The 10,358-nt window shown below is 38.6% G+C and overlaps 1 protein-coding gene across 1 annotated transcript; it reads right to left on the reverse strand.

The window, feature by feature from the left end:
* Nucleotides 1-1,954: 1,954 nt before the first annotated feature.
* Nucleotides 1,955-6,795, reverse strand: LOC127602522 (arrestin domain-containing protein 3-like). Its single transcript, XM_052068690.1, has 7 exons — nucleotides 6,332-6,795; nucleotides 4,689-5,894; nucleotides 4,372-4,432; nucleotides 3,740-3,911; nucleotides 3,572-3,659; nucleotides 3,228-3,484; nucleotides 1,955-3,036 (listed from the first exon to the last, which is right to left on the reverse strand). Exons 2-7 carry the CDS (start codon nucleotides 4,945-4,947, stop codon nucleotides 2,890-2,892), a joined length of 984 nt encoding a protein of 327 aa, XP_051924650.1. The 5' UTR covers nucleotides 4,948-5,894; nucleotides 6,332-6,795; the 3' UTR covers nucleotides 1,955-2,889.
* Nucleotides 6,796-10,358: the final 3,563 nt, after the last annotated feature.

A 10,358-nucleotide genomic window follows, 5' to 3' on the forward strand; every position in this document is an offset into this window, starting at 1 on the left:
AGGCTCTACATACTGCTGCCCACCCAATACTCCCACCGTAGTTCCAAAGGCATTTTTGGACGAAATTTTTAGCCGAAAAAAATGACCATGTACAGTAAGGCGTTTTTGGAATAAATTTTTAGCTGAAAAAAACGACCATGTATAGTCAGGCCTTTTTGGACGAAGAAAACGACCATGTATATATAGTAAGGCATTTTTGGACAACATTTTTAGCCGAAAAATACGACCATGTATAGTAAGGCCTTTTTGGACGAAAAAAAAAAGACCATGTATAGTAAGGCATTTTTAGAAAAAAAGTTTAGTAAAAAAAAACGACCATGTATAGTATGGCGTTTTTAGCCGGAAAAAAACGACCATGTATAATAAGGCGTTTTTGGACGAAATTTTTCGCCGAAAAAAACAACCATGTATAGTAAGGCCTTTTTACCCGAAAAAACGAAACGGAAGTTCGTCCAAAAACCCTTACTATACATGGTCGTTTTTTTTGTCCAAAAACGCTTTCTAAAAATGCCTTACTCTACATGGTCGTTTTTTTCTGGCTAAAAATGCCTTACTATAAACATGGTCATTTTTTCGGCAAAAAACGCCTTACTATCGATGGTCGTTTTTTTCGGCTAAAAATTTCGTCCAAAAATGCCTTACTATATATATGGTCGGTTTTTTTTTTGTCCAAAAAGCCTAACTATACATGGTCGTGTTTTTCGGTGAAAAATTGGGTCCAAAAATGCCTTATTATACATGGTCGTTTTTTTCGGGAAAAACGCCTTACTATACATGGTCTTTTTTTTCTGCTAAAAATTTCGTCAAAAAATGCCTTGCAATACATGGTCGTTTTTTTCAGTTAAAAAAGCCTTGGTCATGTTTTTCGGCTAAAAACGCCATGTTCGTTTTTGTTTTTTTTTGTCCAAAAAGGCTTTCTAAAAACGCCTTACTATACATGGTCGATTTTTTTCTGGCTAAAAATGCCTTACTATAAACATGGTCATTTTTGGAGCTAAAAATTTTGTCCAAAAATGCCTTATTAACATGGTTGTTTTTTTCTGGCTAAAAATGCCTTACTTTAAACATAGTCATTTTTTTGGGCTAAAAATTTTGTCCAAAAATGCCTTACTATATACATGGTCGTTTATCGTCCAAAAAGGCCTTACTGTACATGGTCATTTTTTTGGGCTAAAAAGGCCTTACTATACATCATAGGTGTCAAACTCATTTCCTGGAGGGCCGCTGCCCTACATGTTTTCCAAGTCTCCCTGTTGCAACACACCTGATTCAAATGAACAGATTCAATGTCAGGCTTCCACAGAGCTGAGATCTGATGATCTCCAGGACCTGAGTTTGACACCTATGCTATACATGGTCGTTTTTTTCGGCTAAAAATTTTGTCCAAAAATGCCTTACTATGCCATGGTCGTTTTTTTCATCCAAAAAGGCCTTACTATACATGGTCATTTTTTTCCGCGAAAATTTTCATCCAAAAACGCCTTATATACATGTTCGGTTTTTTTTTCGGCTAAAAACGCCTTACTATACATGGTCATTTTTTTTCGGCTAAAAACGTCTGACTATACATGGTCGTTTTTTTTGTTGTCAAAAAACGGATTACTAGACATGGTCGGGTTTGTTTCTGTGAAAAACGCCTTTTTATACCCGGTCGGTTTTTTTTCGTCTAAAAATGCCTTACTATACATGGTCGTTTTTTCCGGCAAAAACGCCTTATTATACATGGTCGTTTTTTTCGGCTAAAAACGCCTTACTATACATCACTGGTGCCAAAGTCACTTCACATGCTGGGCCACATACGGCCTCAGTAGATGTCAAGTGGGCCGAACCATTAACGTGATACCATACTTTGCTATAAACAACCAAAACAATATGTCTTTCCTTTGTTTTGGTATAAAGAAGCACAAGAACATTTGGAAAATGTTGAAATTTAATGAACGTATCTTTTACAAAGCATTTCATTTATCATTCACATATATGCATTACAACTGATCCCATTGATTGTACAAACTTTAACAAGTAATTGGTATTGAAAAATATAGTAATGCACTTTATGATTAAACAAGATTTATAAAGAAAGGAAGTTTTAAACCATTTACACGTGCATATAAAATCTAAATGTAATCCCTGCCTACACCTTACAAACTAAGGAGAGTGCTATTAAATGTGAGAGTGCTATTGATAGTGTCTGCTGTCATGGGTCTGTCTCAGTGATGGACTGAGGCTGTTGTCGTCTTCTCTGGTCAAAACAGCGGATACTAAATGAATTGCACCTTACAAAAAATATTCATTCTGTGTCTATTATGCATTTTTTTCATTTTTAAATTATCCTGCGGGCCTGATTTGACCTCGCGCGTGCGTGTGTGTCTGTGTGTGTGTGTGTGTGTGTGTGTGTGTGTGTGTGTGTGTGTATGAGATGAATGGAATTCCGCATCGGTGTGCAATTGTAAAACAAGGCTGTGTGTTGAAAAAATAAATCTGAAACTGCATTTAAGGGTGGCTCAATACTGGCTGGCCATATACGGGCCGGAGTTGTAAATTAATTTCTGGCCCAAATACTTCACTCCACAACTAGCCCTCATCTGGTTTGCCAGAATCAAGCCAGTGCCTCCTTTGCCACTCCTGGGCCGTGTTCGGCCCACATGCATTATGCCAGTGCCGACTCAAGGCCAGCTGTGCCAGCTTCATGCTGAATCCGGGCCAGATGCCTTTGCTGACTGGGAGTGGGTTGGGGGTGTTGGAGCCTATCCCAGCTGTTTTGGAGTACTGGTTGCCAGCCAATCGCAGAGATACAGGACCGGCATCACAATATATATTTTAAAGCGGAAGTCACGTTTCTTTACAGCAGTGTTCTGTGCGGCTCCAATAGCCCATATGCGATATTCTTATTCATATTGCATTTGCGGAATTTGAAGTGGCAAAATCGATCCCATGGACGATTTTTGGTTTTTGATGATATGGTTGGGAAGAAGCCAGTAGAATGACCAGAGGAAGTTTGATGTCTGGATCTCTTCGCAGTGGCTCACCAAGCGTGAACTGCAACCAAATATAACATTTAGTCTGTGCACTTATTAGCTCATTTTTGCAAATAAAACTCATTCAAATCAAATCAGTGAGAGCAAACAGTTTGGTGCACTTTGGAATGCAAATGAGGTCTGGGTGCTGGGACAGAATTCCAAAAATACAACATAACAACAAAAAAGAACACATTGAGTTAATACGATTACCTTGAGTGTATATTCGAGCTTGATTATGGAGCAGTTGAAGAAGGTGGGGGAGAGCTGCGGTGGGATACGTAGAACATTGCTTATGGTGCGACTGCTGCGAGCCGAAACAGATTCTCCCGTACCGAAGGGGATGTCATTTGTGTGTACAATAGCCTCGGACTGAGCGACAAACATTTGCTTCTCACAAAGGAAGAATTTGGGTGTTACGGTGCGATTAGAGCTGTTGGTGACTTCAACCCATACTTGCATCGTTTCACCTATGAGGAGTGACAAATGTACATCATGTAAGTCATACAGTAGTCACATCCAACATTCATTAGGCACGGCTGCGTAAATGCGTTCACCTTGCGTCAGCCCCATTTTCTCCGAAGTAACCCTCAAAGTAACCTTTCCAGAGCCATGAAATGAAATTTTGGTTGCGCATTGCCGTTCCTATAGCAGCGATGACACAAAGTCAGAAAACAAATTCTCTAACAGGAATATTCTGTGGATTCATTCAATCAATTGCATACTTGAAGTCCGATGATCAACATTTCTGATTTGGAGGCAAAGGGAAACTCAGACTTGGTCAGAAATGGGAACTCAATTTTGCTTTTGTGGATGCTCCAGATTGACAGAGTCAATTGAGCTTGTAAATCGTATGCGATTCTGCCCCATTTTCCATCATACGACGAAGGCATTTCTCTGCAAAGAAATTATCATGAGTGGTAGGGTCTTTATTTGGTGAGGAAATATAGGAACATACGTTTTGGAACACGTGGCCAAACAAGTCAGTTCCCGCAGGATTGTGATGGCTACATAAATTTAAATTATATTTGACAAGATTTCTTGAAGAGACAAGTGGTGACTTCCCACAAATCCCATAATATATTGTATGTCATTAAAACAGTATTACAGTGTACAAACTAAATGTTAATAAACTATTGGTCTACTTACCCTGACCCTCTGCATTGGCAACAGATCAGCTAATCTTTGTGTATTATTTCGCTAATAAAGAGTCACTGACTTTTATTTTTGGCAAAATCAGGACGTAAGATTCACAAAGTACCGGTACTAATAAATCAAATCCAAGCCCCGATCATCTCATTTCTGATTTTCCATTCCAAGACCTTTGTCCACATAAGTGGAGACGAAGAGTACTCACATGTTTGGAATCTCAAAGGTAAAAGGATACCGATTTCTCCCTTGATGAACGATTTCAGATCCTTGTAGGAAAGAAAGCGAAAGTCGAAAAGGATTTGGCACCATCAGCAATCGTGCATGTTTGGAGGAACTTGTCAACTCTATTCTAGAGCATTGCAATGAACTTTACATTTTCCTGATAAGCCCCCCCCCCCACCCCCACTCCCTAAGGGGGAAAAAAATAAACATTTGGCCATTGTGTGAATAATTTATGGCCATGTTATGTAAGTAGCATGCAATAGCCTATCCTACATGTTTGGAAAGGAAAAAAATACAAACCATCTCCTCTATTTTTATCCTGAAGAATAATGTGTTCCAAATAGAAATATTTCTCCTCATCTCGGTGGAGCACTGTCATCTGTCCATCTCGATCAAACCATTTGACCTCAGCCTTTCCTTTCGCGCTGACCATCAAACACTTCACTTTGGTTTCCTTGCTGGCCACCACAGTCACTCTTCCAGAGAGGACATCTCCGGGAGAGAAAGTTCCTCTTTCATTCACTTTATCGTATTCCACAGAGAAAAGCTTTATCGACATGATCAGGTCACATTTCTCACCCCTCTTCTCGGTGATGAGGAGTGGACGGACACAGAGCTGATGCAATCCTGTCAAGCGTCCGATCTCTCTAAAAAACTGGACTTGTATCTGTGTCACAAGTGGTCACGTGATCAAGCCCGGAGGTGTCATATTCACACAGGTAACCCGAGCGGCAGCCTCAATTCGGCTAATTCCGATAAAATACAATGCAAATTAAGACTGAAGTCGGAATTCAATTTATTTCAGTGTGCGCAACACATTATTCAGCTGTATGTACCATTCTTCTCCACTGGCCCTGAACAATATAATTGGGGCCACTCTCAATGATGAGTTGTGAGTTCATGAGTTGTGTGTGTGTGTATACGGTTAATTGCCTAAAACCAATGATATTTCTTGGGGCGGGGGGGGGGGGGGGGGTTGTATTAACATACTGTAATTCGTTACAAATAAAAATAAATAAATAATATATAATTTTAAATATAATATAAAACACATACACACATAAATATGAATACACAACTGTACAATGTACATATCTACATACAGCCATTTTGTTGCAATTTGTTTGCTTGTACTGTACATCCACTTCATTGAATCAATTACAAACGATTGCCACCTATGAGCAACTTTAAAAGGACTTATATACACCATGCTTGGATGAAATCTGTTTATATGATAAGGATTCCATGTCCAAGATAAGCAATATAGAGCAATAGCTTCCCATTTTCATTAGCTCAGAAGTTCATTGGGGTGTCCATAGATCGGGATTTTCGTGGTGGGTTTCCGGCACTCCATATTTGCTGGTGTGGGTTTGGATATAGAGTATCTCCCAAAGTTAACGTCTTCAGAAACTTTTGATGTTGTTTGGCGGAATGCAGACTGGTGGGTAGTACAACTATTGGCATGCTGAGGCAAGTGGAGCTTGAGCCAGTCACACCCAAACAGATCTGGAGAAAATACACAGAAAATAAGATGATTTTTTTTTTCATACAAAATGTCCAGCTCCATCAAAGATGGTAAGATTGGGTCATTTATTTCACAAACAAAAAGTCTGTAGTGTTGTGTACCCCCCCCCCCCCCCCCCCCGAAAAAGGCAAATATAATTTTTCAATTACTTTTCCTTTGATATTTGATGAAAGGTTTCAAACTAGCATAAATTTCCTGTTGACTTTTTGAAGCGCTGAATGGGAGAAGCTGGGAGGAGAACAGTTATTGGAAAATGGTGTTGTCCACAAACCAGGGTCTGAGTAAATTCCCGCGCTTGTTGGGCATACACCAATCTTTAATCGACCAGTCGGGATTTGAGCCCGATGATGTTTTTTTTTTTAACAATAAAAAATGCGTATTCTGACACATGTACTGTATATTGCCTGGTCTGTCTTACCTTCAATATGTACTGAAGTTCGACGGGTGAACCCATCAAGATGGTGGGAGGTATCCCTCTCGGGATGGTGATCACATCCGTTACAGTCCCTTTGCTGTGAGCGCGAAGAGGCTTGTTTTTTTTCTTCACAATCGGATACACTCCAGTTATCCTCCTACCCGGGGAAATCCGACTTTGCTTCCTGTACAATATGTAATTGAGCGTGACTGAACAAGGTGACTGGTTGATGATGTCCACAACGACTTGGATTCCTTCACCGAGAGGATGAGAGAATGATTTTATGAGTCCAGAATGAGTGCAACTTCATTGAAGAAGAACAATGTGTGATGCTCAAAAATCTAAATTACAGTAGACACTAAGAATGATGGATTTTTGCATTTCATGGGTAAAACTCCTCATAAAACCATAATGTACATGCAATTTCAGCAGACTTCAGTATCATGTAATGAACAAAGAAAACATATATATATATATATATATATATGTGTGTGTGTGTGTGTGTGTTTATATACAATATATATATATATATATATATATATATATATATATATATATAAAACTAGATACTGTAGCCACAGTTATCGTTGCAATAGGATTCCTCTCCTAAACACAATGCAGTGCAATTCAATTTGATTTGAAAGTATGATGCAAAGAATTTATGCTATGCAATACGATGAGTTTGTTTATTTATTTGTCTCTTTTTTGGAATGTTGCAATTGAACAACGCCTGGCTCAAACTTTGCAAAAATGAGGCGTGAGGTGCAGTGCAATATTTTTGAAGAAACAATCAACCTTTTCACAACTGCTTGCAAAAAAAAAACAACAACAACAACCCAGAAACAAAAACAAAAAACTAAACAAAAAAAAAATCCATCTCTAATTGGTATTGCTGTAAACAAGTTTTAAAATACTCAAAATACATTTTGTATTTTGTACCTATGCTCCAAGATGTAGACGAGGTATTGGAAGGCCTCGTTTTCCGTGAGACTGTCCTGCTGGATATCTTTTCAGGTAAAGAAGGTTATAGCTGTTAGCTAGTGGCACAAAAAATTTGCACACTAAGCCGTTAACTCTTTGTGAGATATCTATCTATCTATCTATCTATCTATCTATCTATCTATCTATCTATCTATCTATCTATCTATCTATCTATCTATCTATCTATCTATCTATCTACTGTATCTATCTATCTATCTATCTATCTATCTATCTATCTATCTATCTATCTATCTATCTATCTATCTATCTATCTATCTATCTATCTACACACACAGTATCCATCTATCTAGCCATTTAGCCATCTATCTACATACACATATCTATCGCTCTAGCTAGCCATCTCTCTAGCTAGACATCTATCTATCTACAGACACATATTTTTATATCTATCTAGCTTCATACACATTATCCATCAATCTAGCCATTTAGCCATCTATCTATCTACATACACATATCTATCTCTCTATCCATCTATCTATCCATCTATCCATCTATCTATCTGTGTGTCTGTCTGTCTGTCTGGCTAGCTAGCTAGTGTCACTTGGGGTAAGATGCCACCCCCAATCCGGAGAGAGCATTCCAGGGGGCTTGGTATGCCATTCTCCGGAAGCATCCCCCGCAGAGAACTGCCAGAGGGATACCGATGAACGCATTTCGACGACCCTGCGGATGGTGACCATAATCTCGCATATCAAAGCAACTGTAGAATGGTGCTCGTGGGTGGATAGCTAAAGTCAGATTTTTATGGTTTTGTACATCAGACGAATTTTTGCTATTTGCGGGCCATTCCAGTCCTAAGACACTACAAATTGGGGTGTTCCACTGCATGACTTCAAGTTGTAATATCACCGTTCACCACTAGATGGCTGACATGGCTGAATTGCACTTGCATTGAATCTGATGCTGCCCTATACAACAATGCTAGTAGGCCTTTTTGCGGATTTGGAATGACGTGCAGGTTCAACACAGTTCCTCAATAATCTTAATTTTTTTAGTGAATTTAATTTTATGAAAAAATATACACATGACTTCGTGCACTTAATGATGTTTTCTTGTTCAGCGCTTTCCACTAGGTTAAAAAAAACATTGTTTGCTGCAAACCCTTTGTTGTAGAAGAGTGACTATGTTATATATGTATTGAGGAATATGAAAAATGAAATATATTAAGAGCGTGTATTTTGCACATATTTTGTCTCAATTTGAATTTTTTGCTCAAACATTAGGATAATAATAGGGTCATCAAATGTGTCGCCCCAGTAGCACTTATGCAAAATTCTGGGCCCCTCCATCATTTAAGGTGCCCATCCCTGTAGTAGAAATAGAAAGATTAATTGCAATTATTTAGGGAAAATTGTGTGATTAATTAGTATCTTTTGCAATGTCTTCACACACACACACACACACACACACACACACACACACACGCACACACACGCTATACAGCATATGTACTGCAGGGGTGCCCAAACTTTTTTTGACCGAAATCGACTTTTAAAGCAACCAACCTCCCGTGATTGACCCAATCAAACACCCACGCACCCACGCACATACGCACATGCGCACGCAAGCATGTGGGTAAACAACCATGCACGCGCGTGCGTACAAATGCGCGTGAGTGCCACGATGAGCAACAGCAGTAACGGCGGCGAAAATGCACGACACCAAAAATCTACAGACGACACAAATCTTTTTTTGGGCACCCCTGATGTACTGAATGTGAAAACATTACCCGGATTGTAGCCCTTCGATTCAGTGGAAACAACAAATGTTACTGTTCCAGAGCCACGGCATATGACAAATGTCTTGATCCAAGTATGCTGGGGTTCCTGCAAAACAAATTCTTCTTTGAAACAATTGCTCTCATACCAAGACAATTTTGTGATCTTCATTTGTTATGAGCAAAAATATAAGAAAATGTCACCATAATTGGAGCTATATCCATGTCTTCGTTTGGATGGAAAATCTTATTCAACGATTCCTTCTATATTTATTGGATGTTTGAAATCTGGATCTGAGAAAATATGACTAACAAGTTACGCATATCAGTGCGCCCTCAAAATCACACGCTAAAGAGACTGAAGAAAGAACAGTATTTGAAAAACTTTTACAATTCAGAATGGAGATCAATTTGCATTACCTTGGACAAAAAAATCTTTGGTCATCGAAAAAATCTCCTTGTAGGTATATTTTCTCCCGACAATTTGCTCGGCAGTTCACTTGCATTGAAGGTCTTTTCATTTGTGCGCAAAATGAGTCTGTCGCAGGCAACTTCAAAAAAGAAAACCTGTTTAACAACTTGCCATGTAATGTAATCCATTGTCAAATGCTGATGTGTTTTTTTTCCACTAGACTCAATCTACTGTGGAAAGTTTTGTGAAGGGCGGTGTTAAAATTTGCCATGTGAAGCCTCGCATATAAACTCACATTAATTGACGTTGTGTGTTTAAAAATAGCAGTGTTTAAAAATAGCAACGTAAATTAATGGCCTTTTTTTTTAAGTCCCAGAATTCTCTGGTACATTTCCATGAACTTTGTTCAAAACCGAAAATTTCCATGAATTATTTAAAAGTACAAGTTAAAATAGTTAGAGAATGAATAATGTCATTATCAGAATATGGATATATGTATATATAAAATCTGGAAAAAAAATCAATTCCCTTTGTTTGCATGTTTTGAAAGAAAACAAAAGGTTTTTAAAAAAAGTTCAGCATTAGGCTAGCCTGCAACTTTTCATTATCACCTTTAATTGCCGGGAATATTCTTAGAGGCAATGAGAATGCAAATTTGTTTATGGGGAGAAAGCACGGCCCGAGATACGATGCATGATCATGAGAAATGTGGCCAGTATGGCATGTTCTCATTCGATACAAATTGTTGAGTGACAAAGCTCGAGCATGTCAAAACCAAATGGTAAGCGGAGCTGCAGTGTTAACGCAAACATACAGTACATCGGCATAACATTTTGTTTACCAGCATTAGCTTCTGCTAATAATGTTCCAATAATCCTCGGCTAAGTGGTCTACTTGGA

Source organism: Hippocampus zosterae, chromosome 6 (genome assembly GCF_025434085.1).
Source record: "Hippocampus zosterae strain Florida chromosome 6, ASM2543408v3, whole genome shotgun sequence".
Classification (NCBI taxonomy): domain Eukaryota; kingdom Metazoa; phylum Chordata; class Actinopteri; order Syngnathiformes; family Syngnathidae; genus Hippocampus; species Hippocampus zosterae.